The 18,164-nt window shown below is 45.4% G+C and overlaps 1 protein-coding gene across 1 annotated transcript in view; it reads right to left on the bottom strand.

Annotated features, from left to right (window-relative positions):
* RERE (arginine-glutamic acid dipeptide repeats) overlaps positions 1 to 18,164 on the bottom strand; it is a 120,983-nt gene that overhangs the window by 23,326 nt on the left and 79,493 nt on the right. The window contains exon 11 of the mRNA XM_017743967.1: positions 17,802 to 17,882. Coding sequence (XP_017599456.1) covers positions 17,802 to 17,882 — 81 coding nt within the window. The remainder of the gene's footprint in view (positions 1 to 17,801; positions 17,883 to 18,164) is intronic.

The raw sequence follows: 18,164 nt of genomic DNA, 5'->3' as shown, positions 1-18,164 counted from the left end.
GGTAGTGCGCGAAGGAAAGGGGGACCGCCCCCCCCAGCCACAGCAGCTCCTCTGCTCCATGGATTTTACACAGGGGCTGAGAATCAGATCGAGTACAATCAGCTACTCGAGCCAATAAAAAAATATCGACAGATTTTGGTCATTTCATCTGCCACCCAGACTGCCTGTTGTTGTGGTTTGCATGTCAGCTTTAATTAATTTAAATGAAAGGCCGATTTGTGTATGTGCATGAGAAAGGGACACTCCAAACACAAGGACAGAGCACTGTCTACTTTCATAATTTCTGTTTAAACAAAGTATTAAAAATTTAATTCTGCTATTCAGCAGGGAACTTAATCCCCCTGCATCTCAGGAAGGTGTACAGATGCTCATTTGTTTCCTAACAATTGAAATTAGGCTTGTAATTATTAAGGAAGTTTTACCACTTCAAAAATATTTTCATTATTTCATCATGCCAGTTTTACAAATAGAATCACACTGTATTTACCTAAACCTTTCCTGAGCTGTAACTGTTAGCTGGTTTTTTTCTGCTAGGTGACAACTTCTCAGCAGTAATTCCAGTTGGTATTTCAACCAAACCATGCCCAGGGAACTGTCACTTGGGATCAATACTCTCATCACTGCAGCCCTGCCCTGGGCTCACTGGGGTGACGGACACTGGAGGGCTGCTGGAAAACACTGACCTGGAGCTCAGAATCACGGTGGGTTTCTCCCACTGCAATACTGGGGAGGGGTGATACAATAGCCCCCACATTTACACCCCCCAGAGCTACACCAGCATTCCAAAGCTCAGGGAATTCCCCTCCTGTCCAGCTGGAAATTCCCCCAGATAAGGTGGATGACATCTTGCTGATGCAAAAAGAGGATTTCCAATGGGGAAGTGCTCTCACTGTGCAAAGCACATTCCTGGTCCCGCTCACCTGAGCAGCCCCTGGGGCCTCTCACACTGAACAGTCTCCAGTTGTCTTCCAAGCCCCAGTTTATGTCACCAACTGGTCCCAGCGTGGGCAAAGCAGGCCAAACACCCTCATCACTCAACACCTCTGGGGCACTTTGGATGGGCTGGAAAAATGTTCCAATCCCCAGGCTGCTGCTGCCTCTCTGTAACAGCCAAACGTAAATCCTACAGCATTTTATGGGCCACCAAGGACTGTCCTCCTGTTAATTAGAGCTGGTGCTTCTGTTTGCTTCCTTGTATGAAGCTGCCTCCTGGCCTCCCCCCAGGTTAAGTTAGAACATAATGTATTAGCAGGTTTTACATTACCAGGTACTGGGCACTGAGAAGACAACATACCACAGCACCAAGGAAACAAACCCACTCAAATAAACAAATACAGATTTTGAAATTTTGATCTGATTTTCCATTTTCAATAGGGAAAGGAGAGCTGAGAGGTGAGGAAGAACTGGCCACTTGTTTCTCAAATGTGACATTCTGTAATTGCTTTTGTTTAAATACAGAAATCAGAATTGAAGGTCCACTCCGTCCTGTGACAACCACCAGCAATGCAGCTTGGCCAGCAGCAGCACTGTTTGAACTCCTGATGTGTCTGACCACTGACCTGCATTCCACACTCCCATGGACCAGATGTTTTAGGTTTTCCAAACGCATCTGTGCTGAATCACACAAAGCCTGGCTTGTCAAACGTTCACACTCCCCTCCCTGACACAGCTTCCTCCTTCCAAGCTCGTGACCCGCGGGGGAGCTGCTGGGGTTTAAGAGTTTATTAAAAAAACAGCAGCAATCAGAAAATATGGAAAATTATACAGGAGACAAACACTGTAAAATCATCCTCTCTGCTCACAGGAATGGGAAGATGTAATCCCCTGGAAACAACAATTTAAGAAGTCCTCACACCTGGTTATTTCACGACGAAAGCTATCAACCCCGATTCCATGCTGAAGACAGACAGAATGTGACCTCTTAATAAAAATCACTAGCACAGGATGACCAGCATCTGAACAGGCCAGATGGAGGAAGAATCCTGTCCACTTTACAGCTGGCAAATATCAAGTGAACTCAGACAAACCACCAGCTTATCACTGAAAACTCACCCACGCCACAGAGGGTGAGGGAGGATGGGCTCCTGCCCTGAGTTATGGACAAAGCAAATAAAACCTCTCAGCAGAGTCCTTGTCATTGAGCCCTGATTTTAAACAGACTCTGTTCCTCTCAGATCTGGTCCCTGAACAGCTGTTTTCCTTTTACTGCTCTCCAAGAACAGCTCCCTAAAACAGTAGATTTTCTAGATTAAGTGGAAGGTTGAGGGGTATTTCAGTGTTTTCCTGTTTATCAGAGCAATATATGAAGAGGAATATTGAAGCAGGACATCAAGCAACCCCCCACCCCCAAACCACAAAGAACTGCCACGTAAGCTGCTTATCCCTCAGTTATTGTTGCTTCCCTCCCGTCTCAAATTCTTTCTGTCACAAAAAATCCTTAGCAAGCAAAATTTAACTAGAAGACAAAGCTAAGAGTTGTAAAGCAGCATTAGAAAGAGCAATTCATTGTAGCTCTCTATAATACCTATACAGTGAGCTCAGAAGTGAAAGAAATTACCAATTCTTTCCCGTTCTGTTCCGCCCTGGTGTCTCCAGCAAACATTAATCCGAGCTGCTCCCTCAGAACGTGAGTTTGATCCCTACAATCAGGGGTAAGGGAAAAAGGCAGCAGTAATTTGGGGCATGACTTGGGGCTCTGACTCCTGAGGTGCTGCAAATCAAACCGCAGCTCAGCCCAGGCCCCTGCTCGCCCTCCCCTCCATGGCACAGCCCCGTTCCTCACACGAACCTCACCCAGCTGCACCAGTGTGAGCTCAGGAAGTCTCTCCTGTGCCAGCCAGACAGTGCCAGCAGCTTTGGGAACAGGGACGGCGACTGCCCTGGTGTTCCACAGGCAGGAGGTGACACCACCGATCCCCTGCCCTCGTCTCTCGGCCCAGCGTGGCAGTGCCACCCCGCAGGCAGGGAGGGATCAGTTTAATTAGAGCTTCAATTCATCACAGCACCAAGGTGTCAGAAACCAGGAGGGAAGCCCTTAGAACAGGGAACTTCAAATCAACAGCAAAGGAGATGTTACATCAGTACTTGCTGGCCTCCTCCTCCAGGAGAAAGCGAAGCTGCCTGGTTGGTATTTCTACTTGTGCGGCTCTTGGAAGGACAAACTGTTATTAGCTGATAAGCTGCAGCCACAGAGTTTCTGGAAGTGTTGGAATAATAATCTCCAACCTGTGCACTGTCTGCAAACAAAACTACACACAGAAAACATTCTGCTCTTTGCTTCATCCCCGATAGCCAAAATTCCCCACTGCATTTTTCTCTTTAAACTTTGTTTTTCTGAAACAGGTTTACTTCCTCTGCAAGCAAACCAACCGTCTGTGGTCCTAGACTAAGCACAAGAGCTTTCATCTATTAGAAAGTTTCAGTTAGATCTGGATTTCATGGACTACAGCAAAGTATCACACTCTAAATACATTCTTCAGAAAGATGCAGAGACCCAGAGGCACAACTCAGTGCTGGAAAAAGGCCTGAAATGGATGTTCAGAGTGCTGATTTGGCTGCCATGTGTATGTATGGAAACTGGAGTGCCAGAAGTGTATTTGGGGGAACACATTCTGATTTTCCCTTCTGACTGTGGAAGATTTCCGCTTGTGAAACAAGAGCAGTGTTTGACATGGTGCTTGGGCTCGGGGCCAAGCTCAGCAAACAACCACAGGCAGGGCACGAGGAACACTTCCTGCAGACATGAACACTTGTAACTTCTGTGAAGGGTTTCTCTGTTGCTGCCCCATCACATCAATCCTGGAGAAACAGTCAGCCTCAAAAGGCCACGGTGACACCGTGACAAACCTCCCTGGAAACCCCAGCTCCTGTCTCTGCCTTTCCTCATCCATCCTGATCTTCTCCAAAGCTGGTTCTACCCTCCACAAACCCCGCATTTCACAGCCGTAGGAAAAGCCACAAACTCAAGATGCCAGTTCCTGACTAATTACAAACACATCCAACGACCCAAGCAGCTGACACAACCAAGGCACAGATCCTGCAATCACAGGCATCTGAGACATTACACAGCTCTGGAAAAGAAACCCTGTGGCATGTGAAAGACACACCACAAAAGCTATTTTCTCCTTAAAAAAACCCACTTTACTATGCTGGATCTGCCCACATGTAAGCACAGGGGATGTTCTGAGTGTCTCATGTACCATTCCGTAACTAATTCTAACTCTCCTGCTTTTCCCCCTCATTAAACTCATCACAGGAACACTGCTAGTGTACTGAATCTATTTTTGGTCCATCCTTGCAGGTGTTGTTTGTAAGGGAAATAAGTAATTTCTCTAATAATTTCTGTTGCTCAGGCCTCAAACGTGAAATCAGTCTGGAATTCAGCCCATTCCCACAGGATGTTAGGATAAACCAGGATTCCCCATGTCTATACACTGCTGTCAGCAACTGCTACCGAGCAAACAGGACAAAACACGGAATCTTTGGGCGAGCAACCCTCGTGAAGTTTGTGTAAATCCTAATGAGGCTGCCTCGGGGATACAGAAGGGCAACACTGCAAACCCTCAAACTTCAGTGAAATGGGGATGCTGTGATCTAAACCTGAACCCAGACAAATACTAAAACATTTTAAAAAGAGTAGGAGATGAGAGAGAAGCAGCAAAGAAAAAAAACAGCCCTTGCAAATAAAAAAATAAAAATAAAACAGCCCTTGCAAATAAAAAACAAACAAAGCCAAACAAAAAACCCCAACAAAACTGCAACTAACACAAATTATTTCCTTACAGTCAATCACAGCAGTTACCCTGAGAAGGGAAACACCCAATAACCAGAGCTCAAACAGGCAGAAGTTCCCACAGCACCCACGAAAATTCAAGTTTTCAAAAACACATTAGAAGTGGGAAAAGGTCTGTAAGTGAGTATCACACATAACTGAATTAAAACAGCTAAGCTCTTAAGAGTGGCTGTATTTATTTTGGTACATTTTATACTTCAAACCCTGGAGTCCTTGCTGAGCTCCCCTGACCTGCACAAGCTTCCCCTCCAGGAGGGCCCAAAGCAGCAGGACAGGTTTGTGTTACTCGTGTTTCCCTAATCCATCACACACCCGCTACTGCAAAGTGGGCTCATAATTGAAACCACTCCAGCTGTCAAACACACCAACAAAGCTCTGGCTGTGGTTCACTGGCCGGGTTTTGCTGTGGTTTGGTTCCTCACCAGGCTTAGAAAAATCTGCAGCCCGTGAGCCCAGAGAGGCAGCAGGGCCCCGAGCAGGTGTGGGGCTGCGAGGTGAGCACAGCCCCACACAGCTCCTCCTGCAGAAGGGCTCTGAACCCGTCACAGGAACTCATTACTGGGTGCACATCGGCTCTGTTCAAAGCTGCAGGTACCTGCAACTTATTTTCCCTGCATCTCCAAGGGCAAATATCCCATGGCCAAGAGATCCCCGGGGAGCAGGCAAGCGGAGCTGCCAGGAGCCCAGCAGCCTTGGAGCGAGCCACGTCAACATTAATTATGATGGAGACAGGGCAAAACAGCACAGAGGCAACAAAGCGTTGGCAGCAGCTCACTGACTTAATTCCTCACTTCCCTGCTGCCCTTTCCAAACTCTGCTCATGACATGAAGTGGAAATCCCCACTCTCTCCTGCAGATCAAGGTGACCTTGGGAAGTCGGGGGGAATGACCTCAGGGAGCTGCCTGTCCAGGTGCCCCCAGCCCTGTCCTAGCTGGGGACACCCATTCACACCCTGCAGGCATCATTGAGGGTCAGGCAAAGCAGATCCATCAGTGTCCATCCACTGATTTCCACAAGCTGTGCTTCCCTGCTCCATCTGCAGAATTATCCCCATTCCAGAAAATGCCCCTCCTCAGGAGCTGTCCTGCTGCCAGCAGAGCAACTTTACAACTACACTCCAACTACAGCTGGAGACTGATTGAACAGAGTGTTTGGGAAGTAGGTTACACACTGGGCTCTTCTCACCACTGAAGGAGAGGACGTATTGCTGCAGAGAGACTGAAGCAAAAATATCTGAAAAATCAGAACTTCTAATTCCTAAAATACTATGTCCCTGCTAGTCTGGGTTTGGGTTGGGGTTTTTTTTTGTTGTTGTTGGTTTGTTTTGGGGTTTTCCCCTCATTTTGACATGACCTTTATGGAATGACAAACCCAGACTGAGCAGTGCACCAGAAATGCTGTTTATCTACAGCCTGCAGGATTCCATCCACAATTTCAGCTCAGAGATGACAACTAAAGCAGTCAAACATAATGCCAAACTCAAGTTTTAAACATTTCCCATATCTTTGCTATGTAAGTTCCCTTGAAAAGGTCAAAGCAGAACTTCGGCAGCTCAAAGAAATCCAAACCCTTAATGCCGGTTTGGCTCAGACATAAAGACCTAAACCCAGCGATTGAGAGCTGATTCACAGGATTTGTTATGTATTACTTAATTGCTGAAGCAATGAAAATGTGTGCAGTTGCAGTCTGTAAATGCCAGCATGGCAGAGCTGTGACTCAGGACTGTGCAAACAGAGGATGAGGGCTGTAAAGGACTGCCTGGAGGAGGTGGGACATGGGAGGGGGATTTTCACTGACACACAGAACAGCCCCGTGGGTCTGTTTCAGCAGCCCTATTAATGTGCTCCGTGGAAGAACAGTCAGGAGAGAGGGGCAAGTGGGATCATTCACAACCAGCAGCTCACAATATCCATGTTTCTCTACAGCAGCTACATTCCTGTTAAATAAAACCTTCTCAAAGTAAATGCAGGATTTCCAAATATCTCCTGGGCAGTGCTGGGTTACAACTCTCTGGTTACTCAAATCCATCAAGACTTCTCTCCTCTTCATCCTTTAGCTGAAAATCACTTCCACCATTTTTAAAGTCTTTCAAGTTTAAGGCACACAGATTTGTCTGAAACAAAACCACTATGAACCTTAATATAGAATAAATAAGTGGCAGATAGGAAGGGGAGTTTTATGCCCACAGTGAGTAGACAATTTCTTTTCAGAAGCTCTCATGCTCACGAAAAAGCAATGTTTTTATAAAGCCAGGCAACAACAACAAGAAAAAAAATTTATCCCATCAAATAGCACAGAGTAAGAACATGAGCTGGAATTGTTAAATCAATACAACTTCAGCACAGCACTGAGGGAGGGAGGCCTTTGTCCCTGTCACTTCTCCACAGCAAGGTGAAGGTCCAGTTAAACAACCCAGAGCTGTTCTACAGTTTGGCAGTGGGATCAGGAGAAATGCATTTTTCCATATGCTCTTTTAGAGCCCAGATGTGCAAGGTTTATGGCAAATAGTTTTAATCACATCTCAACGGACAAGGTTTTGCAGAACAAAACCAGGGTCCAAACCAAACCCCTCCCATTTCTGTCCATTCTGTTCCCCCAGTTTAAGCCATTTTCCATCCCAGCTGTGTTCCTGCAATGCACTGAAGGAATCCATGTAGGAAGTGTTGTGTGTGTGACAGAAAACTGCAGAGGAGCCAGACAAGCTCCAGTGATGCACAACAATCAAAGGTGAAGAACCCTGCCCAGGCAAAACAACAACTTAGGGCACAAAGTAAATTCACCCTCAACCCCAAAAGCCTAAAAGAAACTTCAGGGAAGGGAAAATAACAGATGGAAAGTAGAAAACTGCAGGAACAGGGCAAGGAGAGAGGAAAGGGCTGGGTTTATAGCTTACTGGGGTTTCTTTTGGTTTTACTTTGGCTTGTTTGTTGGGGAGGTGGCATGATTTATTTCTCCAGTTCCTTCTCATTGCAATTGAGGTAATGAAAGGCTCGAGCTTTGGCAAGGATCCCCTCCTTAGCCATAAAAATAAAAAAGAACTGTAATTAAACTTACCAGAAACAAAGCTAATCAAACTCAACAGTAACAAAGGGCAACAGAAACACATTCACTGTATCAGATCTTCCTTGCTGGCCCAAAGCCCGGAGTTTTCACTGCATTTTTTTCCTTGCCCCCAGTTTCACAACAGCATTAACCAGCCCGGCCCAGGATGCCTCAGCTTTACAAACTCTTATTTGTAGGAGATCAGCTTTTCGTGATCCAAAAACCCAGCATGTGGAAAGTGTTAAGTCTTTCATGTAGTAGAGGAGGTTCTTAAAACTTCTACTGTTCAACTCAGAAATGCTGGAGCTTCACAGCCCATTAGAGGTTTGTGAACCACAGAGAAGGGCAGAGTTAGCAAAATAAATCAAGAGTTCCTGAGGGATGTCCTGGTGCTTTACACAAGAGGCACAAAGCAGGCTCCGGGTTAAACAACAGGGAGGACTTCTCAGATTGCAGGAGGAGAGAGCTGGTTTATAACCTGGAATGTGCTCTCCTCTCTTTGAAGGGTCTGGAGGCATCCTACAAAATAACTCCCGTTTGTGTCAGGGGCACTGCAAGGGAAAAGGGAGCCCAGAAAGTGTCTGGGGGAGGGGGAGGATCAGCTCAACTGTTCCACCCAAGAACAAACTATTTCACCATGGCAATAAAAGCACTTATCAGCACCTTTTTCATGCCAGATCTCTTCCCGCTGTACAGGAGTTTGGTAGCGTTAAAACAAACAATATTCCCTGCCAATGTTCCTCATCCCCGAGGACCGGAGTCAGGAAGGATTTCCCAACCACCAGGACCCTCAGCAGCTGGGATTTTGTCATCATTCTTGTAACACTGTGTCTTGTTTCTTAAGACTCCAAGTTCCTAAACACAGCAATTACTCTGAAAGCAGCTCCTTCCCTTCCACCTCCCCAGCTCCTAAGCTCACCGAGTTTGCAATGAGAAGGGAAAACGACAAATTTAACCTTGAAAGAGCTGAATCAGAAGGAAACGCCTGTCAACAGTCTAGGATTTAAAAAAAGAGATGCAAAAAGCATAAGGTTTTCCGTGGAACCTGCTTTGATCACTCTGTTTGCTGTGACATCACCTGTACCCTCTTAACCAGCTAAAGCAGAAGCGAAGGAGGGCTGGATCTCTTTCCTGCAGGACTGTGGTGCTGCAGCAGCAGGATGCAGTCCCTCCTGACTCCAAGGAAAAGGCAAAACCACCACATATGGGGGATCCCAGCCTTGCCAGATCCTTTCTTCTCATGAGCAGGAGTGGGAAACCCAGAGCCTGAGCATTTCACAGCTTCATAGTTTTGTTTTCCACACACCAGGAGACATTAATGCACCTTTTGGCAGGGAAAGGAACCCCTCCATATCCCACATATCCATAAATCCACCATAAATCCACCATTGTGCAGGTGTGCAGGGCTATGGCTGAGACTTACAGCCACCCCAGCCCCTGCAGAACAGGAATCCTCCCTTCCCAGCTGCTGGGAGGGAACAGGAGAGGTTCACGTTCATCTAAAGGAACATCATCCTCACCTAGAAGTTATCACCAGCATTTTTATGTGCTGACAATCTGAATTCTATCACACTCCTAAGCATTTTTCCTTCACATACAGAATGGAAAGGAAAAACAAAGCAAAAGCAAATGCAGCAGATTTCAACGTGTGATGTTAAACGTTCCTTGTGCTTGCAGAGCCAGTTCTATCCACAAACTGCTTTACCTCCCCTATGGCACAGCCTCTATTCTAACTCCCCACTCTCACTTCACTCCACCATCTCTGTAATTCCTGGGAGTCTTCCTTGGCATGAAAAAAAAACAAGCAGCAAAAAACCCCCAGTAATCAAGCACTGCTTCTTTTTTACAGCTGGTTGGAAACAAAACTGACAAAATGAGTGCATCTGTCTCCTGGAGTTGTTATTGTCTTTTCCCCCAGTGCAGTTCCAGCAGCACATTACAGGGTATTTAGGAGTGACTGATGTGTTTGGGGCTGGTTTGGTGCCAGGGGAAGGCACTGGGTGCTGTCCTTACAGGGCCATCTGGGGTTGGAGGTGATGACTGAGCCTGGCGATCTCCGTGTAAGAATAAAGTTCATTCCATGCTCTGTGGCAGGCAAGACACACTCAAAGTTCATTTTATTCTCTGCCAACAGAGAATTTTTTTCCCAGTGCACAATCCTTTGCCCCAAGTGGCTGCCCTGTGAACCCCACACAAGCCAGGGGCACTTCCTGCCTGTGTGTGCTAAGGAACCAAACTCTGCTTTGCAGAACTCCTCTGACTCCCCTGGAACACGACTCACAAGAAGTCCAAGCTGTTTGTATTTATTTACTCCTTGAACTCCAAAATTCAAAGCAAACTGCTGCAATAGCTTTTGAAACTGTAATCTCTGTGTCACACGCTGTAAATACACACAGTGAGTAGCACACAGAGGATTACCTGGAGAGCATTTCTCTATTAAGCCATTTCAAAAGTCAGTCCCCAGGCAGGATTATACAGATTCATTTCTTCAAGGAGTTACCCACATTTTATAACATTAGCACTGTTCTAGGACAGGATGTCCCACCAACAGCACTGCTGCTTACATGCCTTATTTTTGCCTTTCTAAAAGCCATTTTCAAGTTTTAAAGCACACCTTCAGTCACCGACTGGATGGGGAACAAACAGGAAGGGTTTGATGCATGGCAGCTGTGGAAAAGAGTCTTGCCAGGCTGGGACACTCAACCATGAAAATAAACTGCACAAATCCTTCACCAGACACCTATTTTATGTACCTGCAATTCATAGGACCTCAGGGTTGATGTCTGAGTATTTGACACAATCTGACAACTGCCTGGGAAGAAGAAAAGCTGCTGGTTTTTCTCACAGGGAAAAGAAAATACAGAATAAATATACAGCTGTTGATGAACAAAAGCATTTAAACCAGAGTCACATATACCCTTCAGCACAGATGCAAAAGAGAATTCACAACAGGAAAATAAACAAACCCAAATTCCTTAGGATAGTGAACTATAAACAGAAAGTAAGGAAAATGCAATGGAACAGAACTCTGAGGAGCAGCATTGTGTTCTCTCAGTTGCTGAGGAAGACTCAGACAATATTGTATCAATTACCCAAATAATCTTGGCTTGTATCTTTGACTACAGACTTTTCCCTACAAAGCAGGAATTGTACTTCCCTGCTCCCTGACAGAACTCAATGCAATTGCCTAATGGCCCTCTTTTACTTGCAACAATATTTTACTCCTACCTACCTCTAAACCTTCAGAGAAAAATAAACAATGAGATCCAATCTTGTAATGTAAAATAATAAAAAAAAGCCACTCGAGTGCAGAGCTGATTTATTGCCCATGCTAAACTCAATTCTAGAGTCCAGCTGGCACAGTGAACACACCTTCTCCTTTTATGCTCTTCATCGATGGGGGTTTCTTAGGAAGAAAGTCAAATAAGCAGCTCATTTGTTGAGCTGATGACGCTGTAAATTACCTTTGGAATACAAAAGTAAAACGATACAATTGAAAATTAATCCTCTTATTCTCTTAAGAGAATGCTTAAGAGATTTGAAACAAATAAAAACAAAGCACATTAGGTACTTTCTTTCTCTGGTTTTACTTGCTTCAGCTGGAATTGAGACAGGCAGGTTTGAGAAAGGGTATTTTGGTCTTTGGAAGCTGGAGCCAGTCATTAATGAATCATTAATCAATGAGCACACACACGAAGCACAGGCCAGGTGAAAGGGCTGCTCAGAGCCAGGCAAGATGCACCTCAGGACATGGGAATTCAAAGGATGCACTCGGGGAACCGAAACAAAAGGAACACACGTGGGTAAACCATGGAGCTGTGGCCCAAGTCTGCCAGGAGCTGTACTCACCTCAACACCTGGAATCAGTTTTAGAGATGAAGAAAGACACCATGGCGTGTGTGAGTTAAACCTTTATGTCTCTTTAAAGACCTTTCCAAACCTCCTGGTTTATTATCCAATAAAGTTATGACATTTGCAATAGGTTTAACAGTTAAACTTTTGAAAACAAACCAGATCACAGTGAACACATACACTGAACATCCCTCTGCAAACAGCTTTCAGCTCAGAGCCACTTAAACTCAGGAGTATCTCCATCTGAGCTCAGCTCCTATGAGCTCAGCATTTCATTACATTCCTTGGCTTTCCTTATCCTGCTCCTGGTGAGCAGCACCAAGCGCCCGGCTGGGAGCTGCCGCAGCACACTGCCTCACCTTGGAGTCAGACATTAATGCAATGCTCTTCCTCCACCAGCTGAGCCAGCCACCTCACAAAAACAGGAAAAAAAAAACCAAACCAGCAGCACGTTCCCTCCAGAAGAGTTTGTTATGCAAATGATTCAGTGGTTTCACTTACACAGGAAAAGCAACTGCTGCCTCTGCCCCTTTTTCTAACTGGACTGAAGCCCAGTAGGATATTTGCTGTGACTAAAGAAAAAAGTCTTAGCCTATCATTTGAAATAATTTGAGAAATGTGAAGCCCACAAGCCCCTGTCTGAACAAGAGCAAACCCCTCTGCCTGCAATGGCCACGCTCTGGAAGCAGCAGCAGCAGCGAGCAGGATGAAATGAAAAGAAGCAGTGGCTGTTTATGTTGGCAGTCGCTTCAAACTCTAATGGAAAATTTCAGCTCTGACTGCAACCAGGCTAGAACAAGTTATTACAGAAAAAGGTTCAGCTTTCAAACAGAAAAGGCTTCCATCGCTTGTCCCTCTCTGAATGCTCCCTCAGCAAAGACAAGGCAGGAAATAATAAGCCTTGACTGCACTGTATTAATATTCCATCATTAGGAGAATATGGCCTCAAATAAACCAGATTTCCTCGGGGAAAGCAGAGCAGGGATAAAGCCCACGCCACAGCCACAACGCAGCTCCTGCTACAAACAAGGCTCACCACTAAATGCAAATATTAAAAAGCTGATGTAGGGCTAAGTAATCACTTTATACCAACAGACCAAGAGATATTCATCTAATTATCCTCCTCTTTTGATCAAAGGCACACTGCTATTTGAACAATTGTGTCGAGGGAGAAGCTGTACCTCTCAGATGCTCGGGAGAGTCTTGCACAAATATTCCTGAGGCTGCTGGCTGCCATGAGGAGTGACATGAGGAGGGCTCCGTCTGTCCTCAGAGGGGACAGACACCTTGCCAGCCCGCACATATGGCAACTGCACTGACCTTTCAGCTACTACACATTTGCACTATATTTAAGAGCTACTCAGGAAGCCAATATTGTGTATTATGTAACACAAGATTAAGCATTAATGAGGCAAGAATAAAATTGTTTATCTAAACCCCAATCTAAAATTAAACAGAAGTTTATGCTGAAAGCTCACACTGCACTCGTTTTGTCTCCTAACATTAACAGAGCACAGCTTATTTAGTCTCTGAGCTAAGTCCCAGCAGCATTTAATTTGAGGAGAAAGATTTTACTATCAGAAGAGAGACCATTTTTCCTAAAGAAATGATGCATATTTAGTTCTTATGTGCATAAATACAGCACGTTGCAGGTATTTCAATCTCAGGAAACAGCCAATATCCATAACTCCTGTTTACACTGTGCTTTAGAGCTACATAAAGGAGCATCCACCCAGAGGCAAGATCTTTCGATTGCACTCTGTCATCTCTCGCTCAGCAGCCAAACCAAAAATCACCCACACCACAGATACCTACGTGCCCAACAGGGAAATTCAAACCAGAATTAGCCCAGAGTCTGCGTGCCTGCACAAAGATCCACTGTCCTCCTCCTGGGCTTCCTGCTAAGCCAAGCAGGGCCCAGGGAGGAGCTGAGCCTGCCAGGAGGAGAGACGGGCACAGGGACCATGCCCACAGCACTGCACCATGAACTGTCCTTGGAGAACACAGCAGCCTTTGGAGAGCCTCAGAACATCCACAGCGCTGCCACCCCAGCTCTCAGAAGGTGCAGAAGGACCCACGGTGCTCAGGCCCATCCCCAAGAAAGACAAGGTGGCTCCAGAATCTCAACTCAGCTGCAGCAAAGGCCATGACAGTCTGGCAGGATAACAGGATATCACTTGTGAACCTAGGAAGGGCCGCCAAAGGAACAGTCACACACATCCCCCGTTTCTGGGGGCACGAGGTGGGAGTTCCACTGGTCAGACAACACTCCTGCCCCAAAGCAGGCTGCAGGAACCTCAGCCACAGGGAAACAATTTGTTTCTGCTGGGACTGTGGCCTTGAACAGTTCAAACAAACTGAAAGTGCACCCTGAGGCTTCCAGAGGCGTTTCTGAGAGAGCAGCACGAGGACAGGCTGAGGAGCAGGACCCAGCTCTGGATCCCAGCAAGGTGACACCAGGACTTGGCACCTTCCTGCTCCTGCTCTGGTGGAGTCTCTGCTCTGCACAAGCTCCCGTCCATCCCATGTTTCTGTTTACCTCCCGCGTAGCCAACACAGAGTTAAGCTGTTTCCATGATCACAGAAAGGCAATCCCCAGCCTTGGAGGCATTTAAGTACCTTTATCTCAGGCCTATCACAATGCTGGTGCTTCTAAAACTCTCAAATTCAAGTAGCTCAGTGTAATCATCTAAAGAATTCAGAGGAGAATGTTAAATACTCGGAAAATCCTGTATTATCACAAAGTTTTAGCAAATTATCCCAAAATGGGTGGGTAGGAGGGGAATAAAACCACATTTAAAGCCAAAGCAGATAGTTAAGAAAACTGTTGCCAGCTGTGCACCTTCCAATCTCACAAGATGGGAATTTAAATGAAAGCAATTATTGAAAACTGTTCATGTCACAGAAAAGCCTCCAAAATTTCCTTCTTCCCATGAAGAGGAATCAGAAGTGCTGCTAAGCAGGAACCAGAGGAGAGCAGCACCGTTCATCACCTGGGTCAGGCAACCACAGCTGCAACTACGGGGAAGCTACTCAGGGGAAGATAAAGGAAGGAGGATACATGGAAATAGAGAAGGTGTATTTCAGACAGTTCAGTGCAAACCCAAGGAAGTTTCACAAGTTTCATTCAAAAATCTCACGGCTCCTCTACATGGAGGCACTTTTTCTCCAGAGTGTGAGAAGGTTAACACTGATCCAACATTAAAGCACCACCTTTCTTGATCCATTGCAGTTATTTACACTGAGAACCCCTCCTGGACATAAACATGGAAATAAACTGGAAATGTGACATAAACCAGCAGAGTGAAGACCCAAACAAACACACCTTTGATATGGAACAGACATTCTCCTTCACAAAGCTTTTTTCTTGAGGATTACTCATTTAGAAGAAATAATTTAAAAAACGCTGGAAAACTATGTTAAACTAGGTAAAACACACACTGACAAATACAGGGTTTTCTTAGAAGATATTGCACCTTAACTATGGAGGAAAAAAAAAGCCAAGGCACAACTCAAATAGGGCATTCCTTAACACACTTGTGAAAGCTCAGTACAGGATGGCCTAATTCTCATCTCTCACCAAAGCCACTTTACACCTTCCCAAAGTAGAAAAGAAATACAATGTCATGTTCACCTCTATATCCTGACTTTGTGCACAGCAGCCTCAGCTTGAGCTAACATAAAATAGGCCTGGTCTCTACAAGAATTCTGGGCTTCTGTTGCATTCCTTTCCTTCCACTGTTTCTATATTCCAGCCAAGGGGTTTAGGGTGGTATTAGTGGAGCATTTTCCCCCAGTGAAGGGTCTAGGAAAGGACACATTTTATCAAAATCATGATAATAAGGAGATCTAACTTTTAGTGGGGTTTGCACAGGCAAAACCCCCTGGCTCCCCTCCCCACAGCCTTCAGTGACCAGGAAGGAAAACTCTTAATAAAACAGACATACTGAGCCACCAGGGCAAGACACTCCAAGAGTGCCCGTGACCCATCTTTAAGTACCTGGAAGTTGCTTTAGTGCTTTTGCATCAATATAGTAACTTTTCAGAGTTTCATCTCATGTTAATAAGGAGGCTAAACAGGAGAATAAAGCCTTTTTCTGGTATTTCTGGAATTGCTACAGGATTACTTCACACTGCAACAGAAAAATGGCAGGCAAAGTATCTGAAATTATTCTGGTGATGAAAAAATGCAGACAAATTAATCCCACAGCCTTGTCATTTGCATTATTCACTATTCCACTTTAAGGTACACAAGCAAAACTGGACAGCCAAATATTTACTGCAGCCTTTATTCTGCAATGTCTTCTTATAGCAAAACTGCTGTACATTTTGGCTGAAAAAGACTGGGAATTACAGAAAGCAGAAGTGAGGCCTGTGGGCAAAAATAGGAAGCAGAGATTATAAACAACCTGTTGTAGGTCAAAGGTTATTTGTAGATCAGTTACCACAGGGGCTAAAAAAATCCCTGAGCCCAAACCCATCAACATGATACTTCCCACAGCTCAGACTTAATATTTAGTCTTCTCTGTAGTAAAAAATTAAACCTAATGAAACAAAAATATAACACTTGGAAAATGAGAGCTTGTGTGAGGTTTAACACCACTTGCAAAACTTTTACAAAAGCCCTAAGCCTGCTCTCCAAGCTCCAATGTAAGAAGTTAAGTAGCACAAACAGGGGCAGGCACCTGCCCCCAACTCTCCATTTTTCTGTTTTCCTTTTCCTTCCCCTGCAAAATGTTTTTCTCCATCACAAAAAAACCCCCACATTTCATATTTAAAGTATAAATTTAAATTTGTAAAAACACAATATAATCCACAGTTGCTGTAATTCAAACTCGGAAGAGGACTTTTGCCCCTCAGTAACTTTACCATCAGCAGAATTCATTTCTAAAAGCAAACACTGATTTGTTCTAAATCCATTCTGGGAGATATTCTGAAGAAAAGAAGAAAGGCATGGTATGTGCTGGGTTTGTCAGATGCTGATAAGATCCATACTATTCCAGCTTTCCTTCCCAGCTGCCACCTTTCCAGCACTGGGCCTCCATGCCTCAAAATCCAACAGAATGCTCAAGTCCACCAACACCTGATCTGCAATTTAAGTTTTCTTTCTCACCAAAATGAGTGAACTTGTAATTGCCTCATCCTCCCCTTCCTTTTTAACTCACACAGTGTTACTATTTACCACCCAAAGATTTGTGTTATCACAGCACTGTCTCACAAGAACCTCCTAGAGGAGAATGGAAACATCCTACAGAAACTGAGAGGTTTTAAAATATTTTTACAGCAATACTCTTCCCCGGTCCACACCACATACAGAAGTCTAAACAATCAGTGATGCTTTAAATCAGCGTTTTCCAGATTGCTAACACACTGCTCGAAAATAGTCCAACTCCATTTCCAAGAAGCTACCTCCCTTCTAAATCCAGAACAAAACCGAAACCACTTTCCCAAACCCTCCCCGCAGGTAAAGGACACCTCCACAACAGAAACCGAAGCTCTTTTAGGACAAATGGAAAAGCGACTGGGTTCCCAAGACTTCCCAGACCGTCTCCTCTGCAGGAGCCCCCCACCAGTCCCTGCCCGTGTCCCCGGAGCCCTGCCGGGATTTTGGGTGCAGTGATAGGGTTACATAACCCTGAGAAGTTCGCAGAACCACGGATGCATCCCCGCACACGAGTTCCAGGGAACGGGAAGAGTCAAACACAGCCCGGAACCGTGCGGGTCGCAGGCGCAGACCTCGGGCTGCCCGGTCCCACCGGGTGTTGTTTTGGTTTAGGTTTTCTTTAATTACCCGATGCCACTCGAGTCCGACCGGGTGACACAGAATGTATTATCCCGTCATAATGTCAGAATTTAAAATTAGATTTGGTCTCCATAAATACACTTCACCCAGGCTCAGTGGCTCCGTCCAGCCATGACGATTATTTTATGTAACATCTTTCATACCCCACGACCTAAAATCTGCACTAAAAATCAGCAGCTGCCTTGGCTGGCTGTGGATTTCTCTTCCGTTTATCTGAGGAGAATTCGGGGTAAAAAGGAAAGAGTTTCGCAAGATCAAACAGCGAAGCAGCGAGAGAAAAAGCGAATTACATAAAGTCCAAATGTACTTACGGTCTCCTTATTGGGAAGCAACTCCTTTCGGATTCTGAAGAAGTTCTTGCCGTACTGCCTCAACCCCTTAATAAACCGCTTCTGTGATAAAAGATAACAAAAACAGCGTGTCAACAGCAGCAAGAAAAAATTATTTTAAAAAGATTTAAAAATCCCCCAAACGGCTGCTGTGAATCGGCAGAGGAGCCGAGCGGCGCTCGGAGCCCAAGGTCTGTCGGGGAAGCGAACGCACCTACACGGCTGCGAACGGGGGAAAGGCTTAGCAAAGACACCGAAAAATCCCAACCGCATCCCCCTTCCACGTCCAACTTCCAGCGTTCGGAGCTTCACCAAAGTCGGTACCACAATCGGCCCTGCCGGAGC

Source organism: Corvus brachyrhynchos, unplaced genomic scaffold, assembly GCF_000691975.1.
Source record: "Corvus brachyrhynchos isolate BGI_N302 unplaced genomic scaffold, ASM69197v1 scaffold68, whole genome shotgun sequence".
In the NCBI taxonomy this organism is placed as follows: Eukaryota; Metazoa; Chordata; class Aves; order Passeriformes; family Corvidae; genus Corvus; species Corvus brachyrhynchos.
The sequence above is the reverse complement of the archived record's forward strand: the minus strand, read 5'-3'. Positions and strand labels throughout refer to the sequence as shown.